This window comes from Pogona vitticeps, chromosome 2, assembly GCF_051106095.1.
Source record: "Pogona vitticeps strain Pit_001003342236 chromosome 2, PviZW2.1, whole genome shotgun sequence".
Lineage (NCBI taxonomy): Eukaryota > Metazoa > Chordata > Lepidosauria > Squamata > Agamidae > Pogona > Pogona vitticeps.
The window spans coordinates 296,339,961-296,362,556 of record NC_135784.1 but is presented as its reverse complement, the minus strand read 5'-3'; the positions used below and the strand labels follow the sequence as shown (position 1 = coordinate 296,362,556).

At 40.8% G+C, this 22,596-nt stretch overlaps 1 protein-coding gene across 2 annotated transcripts in view; it reads left to right on the top strand.

The window, feature by feature from the left end:
• The window catches only part of MALT1 (MALT1 paracaspase), a 41,499-nt gene extending 19,600 nt beyond the window's left edge, over nt 1-21,899 (top strand). For both annotated transcript variants that reach the window (XM_072992880.2, XM_072992879.2), the window contains 9 exons: nt 808-840; nt 4,008-4,211; nt 7,614-7,791; nt 9,048-9,122; nt 10,934-11,061; nt 13,912-14,061; nt 18,979-19,136; nt 19,604-19,729; nt 20,559-21,899. In XM_072992880.2, the coding sequence (XP_072848981.2) occupies nt 808-840; nt 4,008-4,211; nt 7,614-7,791; nt 9,048-9,122; nt 10,934-11,061; nt 13,912-14,061; nt 18,979-19,136; nt 19,604-19,729; nt 20,559-21,014 (1,508 nt within the window). In that variant the 3' untranslated portion in view covers nt 21,015-21,899. The remainder of the gene's footprint in view (nt 1-807; nt 841-4,007; nt 4,212-7,613; nt 7,792-9,047; nt 9,123-10,933; nt 11,062-13,911; nt 14,062-18,978; nt 19,137-19,603; nt 19,730-20,558) is intronic.
• The last annotated feature ends 697 nt before the right edge of the window (nt 21,900-22,596 follow it).

Here is a 22,596-nt window from a genome sequence, read left to right as displayed (position 1 = left end):
ATCCCCCCAGCAATGGGTGAAGACCATACTTTCTAGACAGGCTTTGAACAACTAATTGTTCAAACAATAGTGGACAGTTTTAATTTTGGCTGCTGCATATTATGTATATTTAAGTCTTTTTAAAGGTGTTTTAAACCATTTTAATATATTGTTTTAATATTAAAATATTTTTAATGATTTTACAGTAATTGGTTTGTTTTAATAGTTTGTGAGCTGTCTTGGGTCCCACAACTGGGAGAAAGTGGCATAGAAATCAAATCAATCAGATATGTACAAGTGACATCAATTCATCCAACATCGGCTATCACACTTAGGCTGCAACAATCAAAACACTTTTGAGTGCCATATTTGATTATAGGTTGTCATTGGCTTTATTATTTATTTTCCCATAATCTCTTCTAGGAAGCATCCAAAGACACGTATATGTCTGGCAGGTCTTCTTATTTCTGCCTCCACCCTTTGAGCAGAATCCCCGCCTCTCACCAATCTAACTTACAGTGAATGTTGAATTCTGAAAATATTATAGTGTCATGATTATACTTTGGAACATTGGTGGATATAGGAGGATTGTATGTTTCATGTTTTCAGCACTATAGCCTGCTTAGTTCTAAATTGTTTTAGAAATTGGAATGTGAAATGTCCTCCTACATATAAAAAGCTTTGAAACCATATTGTAAATATTTTTCTTCTTACAGAAAATATCCAAATGCATTTAAAATATAATTAAAAGTTGAAGGATTCAAATTGGAGACGTTTTAAAGTGTAAAGTTTCTAAGTTACTTTTTTCTTTTTCTTTTAAAAATACAGATATTAAAGAGCAGTCAACTGAAAGACAATCTGGTGAGTAGTTTAATGCTTCTATAGAAAATTAGATACAATTCAGAAGAAGGTATGGTAAAACTATTTTTCAGTGTATAAGACGCACCCATGTATAAAACACCCCCAACTTTTCTAACTCAAAATTTCTTTCTTTGCAAGAAAGAGGAGGGAGAAACCAGGAATCATTAAAGTGCTTTGATTCCTGCTTTCCCCCTCCACTTTCTTGTGCGGAAAGTACTTTCCCCCTCCACTTTCTTCACAAAAAGTGGAAGGGGAAAGCAAGGATCAAAGCGCTTTGATCCCTCCCCCCTTCCTTACTTCCGTGTATAAAACGGCCCTCAATTTTTAATCTAAATATTTTAGACAAAAGTATCATCTTATAACACAGAAAAATAGAGTGTGTCATTTGCAAATCAACAAGCATTCAGTACTTAGTTGTGTACCTCTTTGATAGCATCATGGTTTGATTCACCATAGTTTTGCCTGTAACCTTTTTTCTTTCTTCTTTCATTGGGGAGATAAACTGTGTATTGGAGGAACTAAAACCCTGTAAAACTAAAATATGTCATCTTTTAGTAACCTTTTGGTGTCCAGCTAATGGCAAAACATGCTTAGAACGTCTTATCTTCATCCCTAACCAGTATGCACTATGTCCTAGCCCAGATCTTTGTTGGATTTGCATGGTCTTTCTGATGCTGCAGAAACCATTATGCCTGCATAGTTTGGACTTATCCTTGTCCAAACTTGTACTTGTGTGAAAGATCTTGCCTAACAATTGTAAATCTACTATCAAAATGTGTATTTTTGTAACCATTTAAGACAGCATTTTCCCACTAAGCAATACATTTACATCTTGTACTGTCTTCATAGTTTTTTGCACACATCAGTTAAAAATACTGTAGATGTCTAAAATTATGCCTCAATGCACCAATGGATATAATGCTTTGTTTTAATGTCTAAATTAAGCAACATTTTATCGTTCCTTTCAGGCAAGGTTAATTTCTTGCTTCATTGCCAAATACGTTGGTTTCACGTGGAGAGCATTTGAACCCATTCTGGGAAAGGTTCCACTGGAACCAGATCCGTTCAGTGCCAAGTAAGATTATGTACAAAATAGATTAAAATATAGACTGAAATAACAAAAGGCCAGTATATTCTGACAGCACAGCAGAATGCAAACCATTTACATGATAATAGGGACTCCACTGTAATGAAAAATCAGTGCAGTGGGATGTGCATTACACTTGTTGACCTGCTTCTGTAACACTAACAGATATATCTGTATAATGAAGTTGTCTCAGTTTGCTACTATACAGTGAGCTTTAGTATTTTGTCAGTTTTCCGTCTTTCTCCTGTTAATACACATTCAGCAAGTTAGTCGAGGCTAGGTTGGTTTCCTCTGTTGGCAAATGGAACATTACATGTGTTAGTTATACATGGGTCATCTAGCAGCCTAGTTGATGGGCATCTAAACTCCATTGCAGACTCCTTCATTTCTGGACAAGGCATTTGCTGATCTGAAAAAAAGATGACATGAATTTTAATATAATTCAATTCTTTAAAAACCCTCTAGTTTATAAATGTGGGATATTGTACTTCTGTACCCACAATTCAAAATACCAGGAAATGGCTAGATATTACTGCAGAATATTGTACCCACATTGCTAGCAGGAAAAAGGATTCCAAGCTTTACATAGCGAAGGGCAGCCTGACTGTTGAGTGCACCAATGGCAGCAGTCAAGATGGTCTACAAGAGACCTTCTTGTGCTCACTCTCATTCACAAAGTGATACCAAGCAAAATTCCAGAAGCTGACTCCTTTTTTCATTTGAGTTAAACTCTTCTCATCCAAACACAAAGCTATGGTCATGGCTGCTTTCAACAAGTATGAATGGTAGAAATATAGGAGGATGAGGTTGCTTGTCCCATCAAGGCCATCATTTCTGTGTAGAAATAGATGAAGGAATATTTTGCACCTTCCTCTTACTTTCTGATTAACCTGGTTTCAGATCCTGATTAATGAGAAACCTGCTTAATGTTAACCATGGTGAAGGTTGATGCCATATCACTAAACACAGGAGAACAAATCTGCTCCTAAGAGGGAAAAGAAAGGGTGTAAGGATGTATGACAGCTGATCCAAGGTGCATGAGGAAGGTATATAGAAGTGAGGAAAAAGCAGGCAATGAAAATAAAGTGAAGCAGTAGGGAGACAAGTCCATCTGAAAACTGCTTGTTGAGGTTAATTGAGGTGGAAAGAGCAAGTCACACTCAGAGCTCTTAAAAAGCTTCACCTTTATTTAGCATTTCTAATGGTATCTTGTGGTCAATGCCTATAATTCTTCTAATAGTAATAATAATGATGTGCTATCAAGTCAATTCTGACTTATAGTGACCCTTACCAGTCAAATATATTAAGAAAGTATCATAATGTAGTTTCTATTTGTGCAGCAGTTCCATTTCAGGTGTGGAAATGCTGTTTCTACATCTCTTAGTTAGTGTGCAGAGAATTTTTTTTTAAAAAAATTATCCATACAATGATAAGGGACGTGGTGGCGCTACGGGTTAAACCGCAGAAGCCTCTGTGCTGCAAGGTCAGAAGACCAGCAGTTGTAAGATCGAATCCATGGGACGGAGTGAGCTCCCGTCACTTGTCCCGGCTCCTGCCAACCTAGCCGTTCAAAAGCAGGTAAAAAATTTGAGTCGATAAATAGGTACCACCACGGTGGGAAGGTAAGGGCGTTCCGTGTCTAGTCACACTGGCCACGTGACCACGGAAACTGTCTTTGGGCAAAATGCTGGCTCTATGGCTTGGAAATGGGGATGAGCACCGCCCCCTAGAGTCGGACATAACTGGACTAAATGTCAAGGGCAACCTTTACTTTACAATGATTTGAGAAGGTCTTTTTCTGTAATAATATATAATCTTCAATTTATTTATAACTTCCACCATCAAATACATTCTTGCACTGAAAGTGGCACACATGGCTCTTTTGTTTAATTTTGACAGTACAACAACCCTGTTTATTTTGTCCATACAACAACTCTGTGAGGTAATGCACATTACACATTTTCTGCATGGGAAATACTTAATGTAAAGCAGTGTGGCGCCTATATCTTCAACATCCTGCTTGCGACTTGCTATGTGCACACTATGAAAATGCTGTCCTATATTTGTTTTGCTGTTGCAGCAGTGGACAAAGTGGCTCTGTTGATGGGCAACATGAACTACCGTAGTCATCCCAAACTAAAGGCTCCACTCGTGGATGTTTATGAGTTGACAAACTTGCTGAGGCAGCTGGACTTCAAAGTCGTTTCTTTATTAGATCTTACCGAACCTGAGATGCGGAATGCAGTAGATGAGTTCTTACTACTCCTGGACAAAGGAGTCTATGGTAAGAGCAATCGATTTAAACTTCTGTCTGATTGTCAGAATGCATTTTCTAAATTTACCTTGTCCAAATGACTTTGTGCTGAATAATTAGCAGATCAAACCCCTCATAATTCATATAGATTTTTTTTCATTGGCACTTCGGGCTGAAAACTGGGAAGCATGTGTTGACATTAAATTTAAATTTAATTATCTATTTCAAAAAAAGATGTTCCAGCCACTTGGGAAATTATGAAACTGCCAAGCTTATCCATCTTACATTGGCCCAAAACATGATTGATACTGAAGATATATACTTGGTGAAATACCAAGTGAGATCATTTGATTGTCTTGCCACTACTGTCTGCTTTTCCTGATCCTCCAAACATTGTGTAAAGGTGTATTCCAGGTCTTCTATCTGAGTTTTAAGAAGAGATGTCAGGGATTATACATGACCAATTTATGAAAATATACAAAGGTGTCTTAGAATGAGTCCATCTTGCCATGTATTATCTGCTCTGTTTAGTAGCAGCTCTCTGAGATCTTAGTTTTTCCCTATCATTTAATCCTTTAATTCAGGGATGAGTGATTTCCAGAGACCTTTGCCTTTGACCTTGGAGGATATTGTGTTTCCCCCATCCTTTAAAAAAATTACAATTTACAGGGTTTTTTAAAATGATAAAACCCAATTATACAGTCTAGTGGCCAATTAAAAAAAATATTTCAGGATATGAGGATTCCCCAGAGGTGATGGGATGCTTAAAAGTATAGGATATAGAGGAGCACTTATAATGAGTGAACTTTCGGAGTCTCTTTTTTAAATGTTTTGTAGAATGGTGGAAGATTCCAGGTGGCACATTTGGGGGGTCACATGCAACCCATAGTTTGCATGTGGCCCTTCTCTGCTTTGGCGATTTTACTGTGTGGTGCACCTGGCCCTTCTTTGTGAAAGCACATACTCACCTACTGATCTCCCTGCCCACACCTGTTAGTCTTCTCCTTTCTTCCTTCCCAGGCTAAAAAGCTGTGTCTCAATGCCCACTAATATTTATTTTTCATAAAAGCTTCCACTGCAGGTATTTGGAAGGATAGGTGGAGGGATTAACCTAGCACCTGATGCTGCCACTTAAAGTGGGGGCAAGCAGTGCTTTTAACTGGATGTGTTTCTGCGGCAGGTGCAAGAACGAGAGATGACGTCCGTGCATAATGCAACTTTCTCATTGATTGGATAAGTAATACTTGGCACATTTATTGCCAGGCTGGCTGATCTGTCATTAAGCATTTCTCTCACCTTTTATGACCTTTTACAAGGGTCACTACGACAGGAAGATTGATTGGAAGCAGCACAAGCTCTCACAGACTTTTTGACGACAGTCTGATTGGCCAGTCTCTTTTCGTAGTGGTGGCTTACAGGGCACATTTAGGGGCAGCCATCCCTTTGGTGCTGCACACAGTCAGACTTTGAGAAGTACAGTATGTGGCATTAAGTTTTGCTTTATTGATCTCTTTTTTTTCTCCCTCCTCGGTGATGGAGGAGAGAATTCCAAATGGTGACACATAAGCATTTCAAAAAAGAATTCAAACATTCTTTCCACGTCTACAGTTGCAGTAACACAGCCGTGTTTGCTGTTGCAGACTTTCCAAAGTTTTTAAAAAGCTGCTGGCATCTTACCCTGGGAACTTCTGGTTATTTTATTGCTGCTTGTAAACTTACAGGAGAGAACTTTCCCCATCAACACCACCTGCTATAGAGTTTCTCTAGTACAGTACATAATAGCAATTTTGTTTCACAGCTAACATTTTACCTGTGAGTTTTCTTTTTTAAAAAAAAGAGAAGTCTTCCACTGTTAAAAATTTTTTTTGTAATTGAGTAGGCTTCGTTAAAATATTGTTGCACAACAAAAATAAAAGCAAATGTACTGCTTCCTTTACTTGTTCAAATAAATGCAGAAGCCTAAAAGTGCCAAAAGGGTGTAGACATTAGAGCAGCCTTTGTCACCTCTGTGTGTTGGGTTGCAATTCCATTTCCAGGCAGTGTGTTGTCCTACACATCTGAAGAGCAGATGTGTAGGGCTGGAATTTATTAATCTGTTTATTTATTTCACAGTTTTATATACTGCTCCATTAGTGCAAAGCACTGCTCTGGCCATTGAATAATATTATCAGATAGTAACAGCAATTAATCAACAATAACAATAATAAATAAATAAAAATAGTAAAAAGGACAGCACAAGACAATGGTGCCACAAACATTAGCCCATAAATAGGGCAGGCAAATCAAGCAGTGGATTCATGCAAGACTGCCTTCTGTAAGAAACAGCATCTCCAGCAACCTCCTAAATGTGAGCAGGGATGTGTAATGGCTGAAATCCTATTGCATAACCAGTGCTTGCAAAAGAGTGATCATATCATTGGCAGGAGATGATTTTTGATAATTAAAAACCTGTTACTCCTGTCCCATGGCTTTACCTCCTTTCCTGTAATCTCTTGCATTGTGTGAAAGCTATGGCAGCCGCAGGATGGAAGGAACAAATATGTAATTACTGAAAATTGGTACTGTGAAATAACGTTACTGCAAGATTTTCAATAATTAAAGACTTCCTCCTTCTTCCATGACTTCCATGGGATGAAAGCGATTACTGATGAAAGGGATTATATAGGAGTTGGGAAAGCCATGGGACAGAAGTAGGAAGTTTTAATTACTCAAAGTTACCCCCTGGCCCTGATGTCATTACTCTTCCGCAGGGATAAATTATGTTGGTAAGTACATTTAAAAGTGTGTTTCTTGTTAGTGCCTTTTGAATGCTTGTGGGGTATGTGACAGATGCTATTTGGATACAAATTGTTAGTGAACAAGCTTTTCAGCTGCAGAGGAAATATGTTCTCTTTCACAAGAGTACTGTGCAATATGTCACAAGAGTATGCAAGGGCTGCACATAGGCCATATATTTTTCATCCCTCTTGCACAGATACTCATGATGCTAATTATGACATCATGTAAGTTCTTTACTGCTAGGAAATTTACTGTTAATTCAAAATGTGGAGTGCAAAACGAATCTGCTGCTCCTAATGTCTATGTGATAAATATGTATGCTGCAATTACTGTAGTGTAACACAATGCTGCCCACTTCTTCAGTGCTCTTAGCATATACTCCTACAAGCGTACTGTGTGAAGAGTCAGTTGAAGACACTCTGGCTTTTTCCATTTCTGGCAATGCTGGATAGTTCACTAATTTTGCCTCCCTGATGAGGGGTGGACTTCATGATCCATAAGGCCCCTTCCAACTCTGCAGTTCTTCGAATGTAACGGTGTTGTTACAAGAGGCAAGTACAGCTTGCCTCTTTTCTTAGCTTTAAACTAAATTAATGGTTTTGCTTAATATAACTCTTAAATGCTATTTTGACTGTGTGTTTTATTTCTTCTCAGGCTTATTATATTATGCTGGCCATGGCTATGAGAACTATGGTAATAGTTTTATGGTTCCTATAGATGCCCCCAACCCTTATCGAGCTGTAGACTGCCTATGTGTGCAAAACATCCTCAAACTAATGCAGGAAAAGGAAACCGGCCTTAATGTATTCTTACTAGATATGTGCAGGAAAAGGTATGAAAATATTTTCATCACTTTATATGTCCCTCCCTGGTAAGAGTCAGTTTTGGTGACTCTACAGAGACCCAGTTAACAGCTGCATGATAAGCTTGTACTAATCCAATTAACTCAGTAGAAATGTTATAGCCTTTTGGTCTTTGTAAGATTTTTCTCTTGACTTTGGAGGGGGGGGAGTGTAGGCGGAGATGCAATACACTTTGTGTACCGTCTGTGGAGCTGTGAAAACAAAAGAATTATCTCTGTCCAGGCAGTGTTGATTCAGATATGAATTCTTTTGTTCCTGCCTAGAGATTTTGTCAGAACTAAAGAGCAAATGTGACACTGTTTTGATTACCCCCATGCAAGTGGATGTGGGCTGTTTGTTTAAAACTTTGAAAGCCAGCTTCCAAAAGATGAAAGCTTGAGATTGTAATGACAGGAAGGGAGAATAGCAGACTGCTGTTTTGTTGTTGCTTGTTATCTCTTGTCACGCTCTTGTTCAGCTTCTGCTAACCACTCCTTTGTTTACTCCTCCTGATCACTAGCAAAGATTTACTGTAAAGATCAGTAATAGCTGCGCATTCCCTTTGTGCATATTATTGGGACAGTCTTCAGAGCTCTGAACAGGCAAAGGCCAGCTGCTTTTCATGTGAATAGACAGTTGCCCTTCTGAAAAGACAGGTCAAGCAAACAGGTTTTTAAATAGGGCTCGTGTGCCAGATTTCATACTAACTGCCTTTCAGAGGACTGTAACAGCATTACCATTGCTAACAATTCTGTAAATTTGTATAAGCTTAAAACAGCATGTTCAGGACTAAGAAATTTATTGCTTAAATTTCTGTAGGCCAGAGTCAACTTTATTAAATTACGTCACTCATGTGGATAAACGTGTATATAACCTGAATACAGTGGGAGAAAAAAGGTGTTCTGCTATAATTATGTTCCAGCTAATTGGTTCCAACTTACGATAACAGTTTCCAGGGTGTATATAAAATATACATTACTCAGAAGTAGTTTACCATTTCCTTTTTCTTGGACTAAGATCACACAGGATGGCTCTTTACCAGCAAGGCTCTGTGGGGAATTGAACTCCTCAACCAGGTGTTCCAGCTCCTTGATCTTTCCAGATAGTTTTCTGTATGACTCTTAAGTGAGGCCTGAAGGTTAAAAAAGCAAGGAATAACAACCGTTGTGTTGAATACTATGCAGAGCACAAGAATGAAATTGCTTACATGCTGTCCTTCTCATTTTGATCCTTGTGTTTGTTGAAGGAATGAATATGACAATACTGTTCTCATCCTGGATGCTTTAAAGGTTACTGCTAACATTGTCTTTGGATATGCCACGTAAGGATAATTATTTTAATTTTCTAGATTTTGTGTCTTTTTTCTTATTCTTTATATTCTAAAAAGTGCAATAGTTTGTTCTGGCTTTCTAACAAAAAAGTCACTTGTCCTTTAACAGACAAGTGGGTAATATATGGATAACAATCTACTTTTTGTCCAAGAAGACTGTTATTGCCTACAAACTTCCTTGGCTTCACTAAAATCCACAGTTGCATTTTTAGATAAAGTAGGTTCTTTCGTAGTTATCACTTAAATCAGGGTGGTCAAAATGTGGCCTTCAAGAGGTTGCTAGACTACAAATCCCATAAGCCCTGGGCAGCATATCCAATGGTAAAAAGTGCTTGGCACTGCAATACAAACATCTAGTGTGCTACATTTTTCCTGCTCTTGAAGGCACCATGGGCTTTCTTTCAGTCATAAATAGGATTTTCAGCCTTCTGAGAGTATGTGTGTGCGTGCGCGCGTGCGCATGTGCACATGTGTGCACGTATGCCTCCCTCTCTTCATATCATCATAGGAGAAAGTGAAGGAAGACTTGAGCTGTACCATGGTTGACTACAAATTAGAGTAGAACTGCTTAAGTCCAGTTCTAAAGGCAAATTTAGGTTGATAAGGGCAGTAAATTTTGCATGCCACATAGTTGTTTTCTCCTCTCATATACATAGAAGCTGATGAAGTCCAGAAAAAAACTTTGCTGCCAATGTTCTTTGCACCCATGATCCATGTAGTCTGCATAGATACTAGCATACATGGGTAGAGAGCTGCTCCATTCTCTGATTGATCCAAGATTCCTACCTTACATGGAAATGCTCCCCTTAGTGTGTGCATCAAGAACCTTCTCATGTGAAATGAGTGTACAGATGACTGAGGGGGCATAGACACTAGGAGCTGGACCAGGTGGTGATAACATGCATGGCTCAGAAACCATCATGGGACTTGTTGATGAAGATGTATGTCTGTATCCCATTTTAAAAACGGTGACCTTATAATTTCTATGTCTCTCTATGGCAATGTTGAGCACTAGTCTTTGTGCAGTATAGTTCTAAACATGTTGGAAAGACCTATGATTTCAATGAGTCTTAGTAAGGTAAAAGTAAAGGTTTCCCTTGACATTTAGTCCAGTCATGTCTGACTCTAGGGGGCAGTGCTCATCCCCATTTCCAAGCCATAGAGCCAGCGTTTGTCCGAAGACAGTTTCCGTGGTCACGTGGCCAGCGTGACTAGACAGGGAACACCCGTACCTTCCCACTGAGGTGGTACCTATTTATCTACTTGCATTTTTACATGCTTTCGAACAGCTAGGTTGGCAGGAGCTGGGACAAGTGACTGAAGCTCAGTCCGTCACGTGGATTCGATCTTACGACTGCTGGTCTTCTGACCTTGCAGCACAGAGGCTTCTGCAGTTTAACCCACAGCACCACAACATCCCTATGCAATGAGTCTTACTCCAATGTAAATACAAAAGGATTGCAGCTATATTTACTCTACTGAACATAGAGTATCCTTTTGTTGAAAGAGAATTATTGAAGTTCATAGGCTATAAAGGTTTACTTCTTGGAAAATCAATATCATTCTATTAATGGATAGATTTGTCAGCAAATACGAGAATTTCTGAGTGTATATAAACAGAAATCTTGAATCAGAATGTACATTTGTACCAAATAGAAATGTTTCTTATTAACATTTATTTATATACTTTTCTGTTTAATTTGAACTGTTTTTAAAAAAAAAACAAATTAACATATTTGCATTTGTTCTGTACATATTCCACTCACCTGCATGCTTATTTCTGTTATTAACATATTTTAAAGGTGCCAAGGAGCAGAAGCGTTTGAAATTCAGCAGTCTGGATTAGCCAATGGGATTTTTATGAAGTTTCTGAAGGAACGTTTGCTAGAGGATAAAAAGATTACTGTGCTGCTTGATGGTGTGGCAGAAGGTGAGAGAACCATGCAAGGAGTAAAAGTTCTGTTCCCGGGTGCAAACCCACCTGAGATTGTTGTTAGCTGCAGTTGACGTGGAACTGTAGCTCACTGTAAAAAAAAAAAAAAGATCTCTACAGCCTGAAATGGGTGTCCTTATTTCCAACAACCAAACCCTGGAATGTGGAGGTGGAGATTTTAAAGAGATGCCCATTTATCTTGATATTTTCCTTTCTAGTTTTTTTCCTACTCAGAATCAGTTTCGCCAACAGCTTGTTACTGCTTGAAGATATTTTTGTACTTACATCCCATCATGTCACTTTTAACTTATGGCACCCCTGGTGATTTCTGAGGCACATGATGGTCAAGAAGGGGTCTGCCATTGCCACCCCCCAGTACCTTTCCATGGCTCAGTGGTGATTTGAACCCAGGGGTCTTGGGCCCTAGTCTGACAACCTATTCACTATGTTGAGCTGGCTTTCACAAGAGAGAACAGAACGATATTTTAAATATCCATCCAAAATCCCATGACGGAAAACATCTTGGTGAGAATAGAAGAGTTTTTGTCACAAAACTGGTTTACAGAAAATGTTTAAATCTGCATGTGCACAGACAGTCACGTCTCTGCTCAAATCCACACCTCGTTTTTCCTTTAAAACTATTAAAGACAAGTCCGCTAGAGCACTGGTTCTTAACCTTGGGTTACTTGGGAGTTTTGGACTGCAACTCCCAGAAGCCTTCACCACCAACTGTGCTGACTGAGGTTTCTGGGAGTTGCAGTTCAAAAGCATCTGAGTACCAAAGGTTAAGAACCACTGTGCTAGAGCGTCAGTGCTGCTGACTTTGTTAGATTTTCTTGATGATAGGCTTTGTTCTAAGAGAAGGGAAGGTTAATGCCCTTTAAAATTTTATCTTTGCTATTTTATTCATTTCATATGTTTTCACATCCATTCACAACCATGGCCTTGGTCTGCTACTCCTGGTGCCATTTTTTTTATTTTAAAAGAAGTTCTTCACTACATGATCTCAAATAGTTGGAGAACACATGGTAAACATGATGCTGTTGGTGTCGTGAATCAGCTAAGATTTAGAATCAAGCCAGCGCTACCCCACTGCTCTTCCTCCAAAGAGGAAATACATCCCTGTTGTCATCCACGGGCATAGCTTTTCCTCCCATGGATTTTGCAGTTGGGTGCCCACCCATTTCTTCTTTGAGCTACAGTGGACCCTTGACTTACAGACGGCTTGACTTACAGACTTCTCTGGCCGCAAAATTTAGGTTTGACTTGCAGACTGAGATTTGACTTACAGACCAGAAAAAAACCAAAATGGAACAAAAACGGCCTGTTATGGGATTAATCGGTTTTCAATGCACTGTAAGTCAATGGAGACTTGACTTACAGACTTTTTGACTTGAGAACCGCCTTTCAATACAGATTAAGTTCTCAAGTCAAGACCCCACTGTACTGTAGTTAAGTATGATTATTGTTCCAGTTGCCTCCATCGCAGGAATATGTGCTGTCTTCTTCCCTGAAATTAATAGTTTCATATCCATGGAAAAGGAAGAGGTGCTTTGTGAAGAACAACAGTGCTACAAAATACTGCCGCACTGCATTTGAATCTATGGTATTAATTCCACATGTGTGTTTTATCATGTGCTTTTCCCCTAACATGCTCTCCCTGCCTGGAAGACAAAGCTCTTGAGAAGCAGGGTTGAGGAAGACTTGGTTCCAGATAATAGGCTGGCACTTCTCAACATTAATTATGTCAGGGCACCATAATTTCTGGGTTAGGCTTGGAGGAAGACTTCACTCTGGCATTCAGAAGGATAGATAAGTATTTGCTCACACATTTTGTCCTATAGTGAGCTCTCAGCATTCTGACAAACAGAGGATGGCCAATTAATGTTCTTCCAGCAATAGCCCTTCCCATTGGACGGCTATTTGCAGAGTGGACTCTGCTTTCTAGCCCATATTAAGAATTCATAGATCACCCCATGCCTGTTGTTGGCAGGGCAGACAAATCAAGTTATCCCAGTGCATTCTTAATCCCTGGAGGTGACAATCCTGCCAATGCATAAGGATTTGTGCAACAGATCTTCTCCATTAGGCAGCCAGTGATCAATGCACTTATTTTCACACTGCTAGAAAGCAATATGCACAAAACTATTCAGGTTAATTCTAAGAGAGCTCCTTAAGTAGTAACCAAGAATATATTTTGTTTTTTAACTCATTATAGTAGGTGCAGTATTTTAAAAATATTATTACTACAGACTTTTTTTAAACAAAAAAAGAGACAGTGATGTAAAAAGGAAGATGCTAGTTTTCAAAATACAACTAAAAGAATGTAAAGAGCATCTGGAGCACAAAAATACATCACTACTTCATTTACCGGTAATAGTTTTCAATCAGAAAATATAAATGCATTACACCAAATTAAAAGAAACCACCATTTGAAAATAATATCATTGAGGTTTTGCTCTATAATAAAACATTGAGAACATACATTCGTCCAAGTGAAATATAGGAATAAAAATATGTTTATCCAAGAGGTGACTTTATTGAATAGAGACAGTGCGGCTATGTATGCATGTGAGAGAAATACAATAAAATATTGTGCAAGAAACTAATCATGATACTTAAGAAATGTTGGTGGGGGCTGTTTTCAAGCAAAAAAGAACTTCCACTCTGTGTTCTAGAGTCTGTACTGAATGTTGAACATTAAATGCCCCTCAAAATCTAGTTTCTTATGGAAACACTGACAGTTATAACCATAGCAACACAGTGACACTGCTGGGATGTAGGTGCTTTAATTAGAATTTTCAGCAGCTTTGATTCTTAGAAAATGTTTGTATCTTTTATTTTTAGATATGGGCAAGTGTCACCTTACCAAAGGCAAGCAAGCTTTGGAGATTCGCAGCAGTTTATCTGAGAAGCGAGCATTAACTGATCCTATTCAGCAAACAGTTGCCTCAGCAGCGGCCTTGGCACGGAATCTGCAGTGGGCAAAAGCTCATGGTACAGGAAATATGTGAATGCACCAGTTTAATTAGTTTTAACCTGTGGCCCCTCATGTCTCAGGGTGATGGATGAATAACAGCCTTATGCATATATTAAAGTAATAAGATCACCAGTTCTGAAATGGATTAGCATTTGGACAGTTGAGGGGGAGTGAAGGTGGAAAACGTGCATGTTTGTGGGTAGAAGAAAGGAAATCAGATTGAAGGGGAACACATTAGCTTCCCTTTCTCCAGTTTATTTCCCTGCATTAGTGAGATGTCACTGGTACCTCACAGCAAGACTTTTCCAACTCCTTTATCTGCCCTCAGAGCAATCACATCAAAATTATTGATTCACACACTATATATTGTATAATATTCTGCTAGTATATTTTCAGAGGGGCGCTATAGTGGCCTATGTAACAAGAAGAGAAAATGCAGTGTTATGGACATCTCTAAACTTCAAAATATAGTAATCACAAAACAATGCAAAAATATAACTCAAAGGGCCAGAGAAATTCAACTATACCTTCTATCTAACTCTTTTGCCCCTGTCTCTATTTCAAATGCAACTTCTTGCTGATTTCATCATAATTCACTGGAAAATTAAGAGAGGGGAAGGCCATCAAAGTGTGTTGTTCTATATCCTTAATCTGTTAACATGCAATTAGGAATGTTGTTTCTTTTCAGAGAGATAATGAAGATAACATAATATTAACATAGACCATTTGGGACTGAATTTTAAGACTATACCTAGAATCCTTCTTATCTTTTACATATTTTGTGCTTGCTTAACTATGAATATTATTCAGAACAATCTCCTTCTTAGTGGCAAATATGCAAGACAATTGGGCCAAGGATTTCTTTTCCCAATCTAGGGCAAGATTTTCCAAAAACAGCTAGAAAGCTGATACTTGCAGTTTTTATAGCAGTGTTTACATCCACTAGCTGTTTAGCTCAATGAGTTAGTCATGATTGGGAGTTCAGTTCCCCGCTGTGCATGCTGGAAGAGCAAGCCTGTGGGACTTTTGGACAATCCACATAGTCTCAGCATGTCCCCTGGAGAAAGGAATGGTAAACCACTTCTGAGTACTCTCTATCTGGAAACCCCAAAAAGAATTGCCATATGTCAGAATTCTTAGAACTGCAGAAGGGACTGTATCAGTTCTCCTGTCAATGAGGCATAATGGGGAATTGCATTCTCTACCTCTGGCTCCATAGCCACATACCTAAACCCCTGAGCTATCCAGTCTAGTATCCTTGACATCACACAATTATTTTTATCATTATATATCGACCTTTCTAGCCTTTCTGCCCCCCCTGTCTATCTAGTGATTGCATTACAGTAGGACTTGCATATCTGTGGGGTGTTGGTCCCAAGCCCCCCTGCAGATGCTGAAAACCTCCAGTAATAGTGAACGCTATGCATAAGATGGAAAAACAATGTTTCCCAAAGTGTGTGCCGCTGAAGCTGCAGGGAAGGGAAGGAAACATGGAGGAAGGTCTCTGCTCCCCTCCTCCGGCCACAGCTCCGCATTGCCCGGCATCCCGATCGTGGCTGCCTCCTTGGGCTGCATTGCTCTCACCTGGCCTGGTCAGCCCACCCTGGCTGGTGCTGCTGGTGCTGCCCCAGCTGCTTGCTTGTGGGTGGGCTAGGCTGTCTCCCAGGATCAGGGAAGCTATCTCCCAGGCTGCCTACTGCATTGCCTGGCTGCCCCCAGGGCTGCCTTGTCCCCATTCCCTCCAATACCACTGTTGTTGCAACTCTCACGAAAGGTCCACACCCCTCCACCTACCCCCTGCAGCGGGCAAAGGGACTGAGCTGCCAGGGTGGAGGCAGGCAGCCATCCTTTCTGGCTCTGTTTCCTTCTAAGGTCCTGCAGCCTGGAGGGAGTTCAGTAGGTGGAGGGATCCCACCTGCCTGCCTGGGACTGAAGGCACAGGTGAGCAGGGCAGGAAGTGAACTAGGGAAGGAAGATGAGCCGCCCCTGTCTTTGGACAGCCGCGCACAAGGGAAAGGTACCCCATGCCCAGAATCAGGGAAGAAAGGGCAGTTCAGGGCTGGAGCTCCATGCCCCTACCCCGAACAGCCACTCCACCCTGGGTCACCACTGCACCTGGGAATGCACCAGACAAAGAGGCAGCCTGTTGGCTAAGGAAGCAATTGGGCAGGCACATAGGCTGAACCCACGGGAAACCTCCATACAAGTTCAGAGGCTTTCCCATGTATCCCTTTTTTTCAACCTCCAAGTAAACCAGCGGGAAGGAGGAGCTGCTGCCGGCACTGCCTCCTGGAAGGAAGTTCACAAGAGTGCATGAAATGCTGCCATCATTTGGCATCAGCCTGGTTTAATGAAACCTTAGGAAAATACTACTTCTACCACTAGTAAAGGTAAAGGTAAAGGTTCCCCTTGACAATTTTTGTCCAGTCGTGTCCGACTCTAGGGGGCGGCGCTCATCCCGCTCTTCAAGCCATAGAGCCAGCGTTTGTCCGAAGACAATCTTTCCGTGGTCACATGGCCAGTGTGATTTAGACACGGAACGCTGTTTACCTTCCCACCGAGGTGGTCCCTATTTATCTACTCGCATTTGCATGCTTTCGAGCCGCTAGGTTGGCGGGAGCTGGGACAAGCGACGGGCGCTCACTCCGTCACGTGGATTCGATCTTACGACTGCTGGTCTTCTGACCCTGCAGCACAGGCTTCTGCGGTTTAGCCCACAGCGCCACCACGTCCCTCACTACCACTAGTAGTAGTTGTAATCACAATCATGTTCATAATCATAATAATAGTGTGCTGGCAAGCCAATTTTGCCTCATGGCAATCTTTTTCAGGGTTTTCTATTTACAGAATACTCAGAAGTGGTTTACTGTTCTCTTCTGGAAACACCCTGGGACTGAGCAGCTCGCCAAAAGCCACACACGCTGGCTGTTCTAGGAGGCACCGTGGAGAACGGAACTCCCAGCCTCAAGCTCAGCAGCCAGATACTTGAACTCAGCCCTAGGATGATGATGATGATGATGATGATGATGATGATGATGATGATGATAATAATAATAATAATAATAATAATAATAATAATAATAATAATAATAATAATAATAATAATAATAATAATAATAATAATAATAATAATAATAGATTAAAAATCATTATTTAGCACCTAATTTTTAATATTTAAGGGCAACACTAAATGTGATGGAGGGGATTCATTCATTCATTTGTTCATTCATTCATTCAATTTTTATCTTGCTCCCATTACTGTCACAGCACTACTCTAGGCAGGTTACAACTTGTAAAACAGAAAACAAAAATTAAAAATAGAACTATTAAAACCAATAGCGATAGCCTTTTTAAAAAAACTAGATGGCACCAACTAATCCTAAAGTGGATGAAGGAAAACAGGGGAGGGAAGAAGAGGAAGGGAAGAAAAAAGAGAGGGAAGGTGATCAGATGTGGAAAGTCTCTGTGAAAAGCAGCGCTTTTAATTGCTTCCTAAAAATCCACAGGGACAGGGCTAGGTGGAGCAACTCTGGAAGCTGGTTCCATAAAGTTGGAGCGACCATAAAGAACGCCCTACCTCTTGGAGAGGATTTATGGGCCTCCCTCCGGTTGGCCACCCAGAGGAGCCTTGATTAGGATGATCTTGTGGGTCATGCAGATGACATTAAGGAGAGACACTCCAACAAGTAACACGGGCCCAAACCATGGAGGGCTTTGTATGTGAGTGTCAAAACCTTGAACTTGATCTGGGACGCCATGGGCAAGCAGTAAAGGCGAGCCAGAACTGGAGTGATGTCGTCAAATTTGCTTGTACCAACCACCAGTCTGGCTGCCAGATTCTGGACCTGCTGAATTCTACGGATCAGATTCAAGGGGAGCCCCACATAGAGGGCATTGCAGTAGTCAATCCAAGAGAGGGCTGGGGCCTACACCAAAGCCCTGAGGGAGTCCTCGTAGGGGCAAAGTTGGGTGATTCGTCGAAGCTGGTTAAGGGCTGATCTGGACATGGCTGCAATCTGGGACTCCCAAGAAAGAGCTGGGTCCAGAAGAACGCCCAAAGTATGCACTTGGTCCCTAAATTGGAGGGGAGTACCATCCAGCCTTAGGGATCGTTCCCCCCTAACCTGTCAGAGGTGTCGCCCCCCCCCAGGAGCAAAATCTCTGTTTTGTCCAGGTTCAGTTTGAGTGTGTTATCCCTGATCCATTCCAGTACTGCAACCAGACAAAGCTCCAGCATCTGGACAGCATCCGCTGCAGAGGTGGTAATGGAGAGATGGAGTTGTGTGTCATCAGCTTACTGATGACACCTTACTTCAAAACTCCTGATGACCTCCCCCAACAACTTGACATAGAAATTAAATAGCATTGGGGATAGTGCCAATCCCTGAGGAAGCCCATACCATAGGGTCCAAGGTACTGATACCTCCTCCCCTAGCTGAACTCTCTGGACATGGTCCTTGAGGCAAGATCAAAGCCAGCTCAATGCTAAGCCCCCAATCCCAACCTTAGAGAGCCTATCTAGGATACTATGGTTGATGATACCAAAAGCCACTGAGAGATCTAGGAGTACCAACAGGGTGCATCTGCCCCTGTCAGCCTCCCTTAAGAGGTCATCCTGCAGCAGAAAAGTGTGGGAAACAGGAGGAGCTGAAACCTATCCTTCCTTCCATGCCTGTGCTTTGGTGCTCCTTGTCCTAAACTACTCTTGGTCCAGTCAGTTTTAATCCTGGATATCAGCCACTGAAGCAAAATTAGTGTGGAGGCAACTTACTTGCTTTAATGCTTTTGCCCTGTGAACAAAAACAAGCTAACATCTTCCCAGCCTCCTTTAATCTTGTTCACTAATGTTCTGTTAATGAAGGATGCAATTAGCCCAGCTAGTTTCGAAGAAAAACAGTCTTGTTCTACTACTAACCAAAATATTCCCTTACCAGAACTTCCTGAAAGTATGTGTCTCCAGTTTAACTGTGGCGTTCAGATTCAGCTTGGTTTTGCAGCCGAATTCTCCAATGTCATGATCGTTTATACGAGGATAATAAAGAAACCACCCGAAATCACAGTTTGCAAAGCTTATGTCACGGATTTCCCCCTTGTAAGTTGGTGACTGGAGTTTTCATGAGTTTCTTCTTTACAAGATGTGCAAGTCAATATATTGGCAATAAAGTACAAATGTAGGTTCTGGTGGCAGGAGGTGTTGGTGGGAGAAACCCCAGCACATTACGGTTACACCAGGCGAACCAGACTTCCTGGTTTGCAGAATCTGTTGGTGGAAGGGAAGAATCCAGGAACGTGTGCAAGGATTTGTTTTTGAGTACTCAAACTGGACATCGTTTGCAGATCTTCCACACGCAAACCCAGCCCTGGTTATCTCTTGCCATTCCAGGTTCAGCAATATAAATTTTGGGTTGGAGTATGCATTTTGTTGCTATTCCTGTTAAATAATCGGGAGTGAGAAGTTATTGTTAACATTCTGAAAATCATCTGTCAGTAGGTCCAGATCCTTTCTGCCACACTTGTGGTAAACGTACACATTAACTTTTGCTTTCTTGCTTTCCACAGGACTTGGATGTGGACCCTAAAGAGGCCAATAAAGGGACTCCAGAAGAAACTGGCAGCTATTTGCTTTCAAAAGACTTGCCCAAGCATTGCCTGTACACTAGAATAAGTTCGCTACAAAAGCTAAAGGTTATTTCATGCTATTTTTCTTTTGCAAGCTTACTTTTCTAGTTAGCCACATGAGGAGGAAACTTTTCACAAGCCCACAACAACATTGGTAGCATTCAGTTATTACTTGCACTCTTGAAATACCCCAGCACGTGCAAAACCCTGCTATGGATGTAGCGGTTGAAAACTTTTGAGTTGGATTTTTAGCATGGATTCTTTGGTTGTAGAGGAAGTTCACTAAGCTGCAGAGGAAGCTCAATGAGCAGTGAGGTCAAGTAGCAGTGTGGTTGTTGAACAACGACTATTTTGCTCTTTTGTTGCACCACAAGGCTAGAAACTAAATAAATTGGGGCTCAAATAACAACACTGAAATATGCAATAGAGGGCCTTATATATGTTGCATACTGAAGAACATGTGGCATTCCTTGGTTTATAAATTAGCCTAAATTGCACTGAACTAGCATGTGCTAAAATTAATATACTTGGGGCAGACATGTCCCACTGTCGCTTGTCCTTCCCATGCTCTTAGTTCAGTCGCTATAAATTATTATTTTTGTTCTTTGTGATACATACATTTGTGTTTATTTTGCATTCCGCATATACATCTCAGAACAAACTCTTATGCGTTCAAATGAGGAATAATTTGCTCTATAGATGTTAATAGCTGTTTCTAAAATCTGGCGTAACATCTTGACAATGAACATTAAAAATAGGTTTGCGTGTCTGTTTCATGAATTTGAAACAAAAGTGGTTGATCACAACCATCCTATTATGTTTGAACTGAATGCTGTTCCGCTTGTTTAGGCAATAAGTGCTGCCCATTATTGTTCTTTTTCTTTTTAATCTGCAGGAAGACTTAAACTTCACTGTTCGCCTGCACTATGAATACACTGGAGTAGATGAAGTTGTGGATGAAAAGAAAGTGGTTAACATTGGCAAACCTCTCGTTGCTAAATTATGCATTCATCAAGGTTTCAGGAATAACAGCGGCTTCCAGAGTTGTTGTGTGCCAAATGGGCCTTGCTTTACCCAGCTGCCTGACACAGGAGTGAATGTATACTGTCCCTCTCGTAACAATCATCAGCCACATTCCTATGGAGGTGTTCCCCAGCCAAGCTCTGCTCAATCAGATAATGTTTTGCACCCGGCAAGATGCCATTGCAGTACGGCTCTGAACAGGTTAATGGCATGGCAATCAACATGGCCATATTCATCCGGTTCAAATCAGAGCAATGTACCTGTGGAGACAACAGACGAACTGGAATCTGATTTCTCAAGAACCTTAAGATTGTCTCATCAACAGTAGCCAAAGTCTGGACTTGACAGCTTGTTGGTAACATTCCTCTGGCAGACATCTGTGATTGCTTGGGCATCTTAGGTTTGCCATTTGCTGAGAACATTGGCTTAGATCCAGAAAGAGTTTGGCCAGCCTTCGGTCCCATTAAAATGAATGAATGCTTCATGCTTTCATACTTTGACTGGATCCAAGTTGTTGGAATTACAGGCAGGCCTATGCTTTGAAGAAACAGGAGTGCTTCTTTAGGCAACATGAAGAGACTGCTCTGTTCTCAGATGTTCCCCCATGTTAACTTATAGATAAGGACATTGTTGGTTATGTTGGTTTGGATAGTTTTGTCAGAAAAAAATATGGGCTAAACCAGTTCTTTGCCTGAATGCAGACTCAGTAGCTGGGTGATGAGTGTGGATATCCTCGTTTAACATGCGTGTTAACAGGTATTTGGGACAAACAAACAAAGTGGGGCCATTGCCTTGCTTCTGTGCCTCTGGCCGACCACTTTAAAAACAAGGTGTTGCACAGAATGAAGTCTTTGTGGGATCGATCAGGACAGATTGTGCTAGTCCCGATGGTGGGGCCGGGGAAACAGAACGCTAGATTGGACAAGCCTGAGCCAGTGGGACTCTTCTTATGGTACTCTTATTTCTATTTTCTGGAGATGCTGAAACCTTGCTGTCGTACCAAGTGCTAGAAAAACATCCTGTGATTAGATGTAAAGTTTTGCAGGAATTTTCTTAATCCTTATTAACTTGGAAGGTAGCTGTGTAGTACAAGAACGCTGTTTGCAGTCAGTTAAGAAAAAACTATAGAGGCTTTTTAATTTATATTTCTGTATGCACCTTCAGACTGTTTTAATAGTCAGCAAGTGAAATATATTTCTGCAAATACTGCTCATCCAACCTACAGTATCTTTTTTTAAAAAAAAATGTGCATTCCATTCACATGTGCCACAGTGTCCTTTTGAAACTGCCGATATGTAGTGTACTAAAGAAGGAGCACTGTTTGCATTTCTCAGGAAAACAAATATCTGGCAAGCACGGAGGTTGATTTGTCAGAAATCATGGTACTTGATTCTGAATTTATCCTTGTTCTGTTGAATATTGGATGTGATGTGAGACAGATATATAAGGGAATTATGACACAGAAGCCATTAGTCAACTGGTGAGTTATTACTGGCAGGTGATTCAGACAGTTTGTGAGATGCTGCGGACGTGCCCTGTACCAAGGAGAAGCAGGAGCAAACATTGTGTGAGGAAAATTAGACAACACAGCCTGCGATGGAGATCTGAGAAACTGTCAGGGATGAATGGAGCCCCATCTACTGTCAGGAGTAGTGTATAGAAGGAAAACAGGTACTGTACTATATGTCTGCTTTCTCCTTTGTTCTTCTACCACAACACAAGGGTCTCCTCATGCTTTGATATCCTTTGCATGTATCACTCCCTAGGAGACGCTATGCCAACCACTTTTAGCCATCACAGTGTAAGGATGTGTCTAAGGAGTAAGGTAGCCCAATCCCTTTTTGATTTTTGTTGAAGACAAAACCAGGCATTTATAATTCCTGAGCCTTGTGGTGCAGTGGTTAAACCAC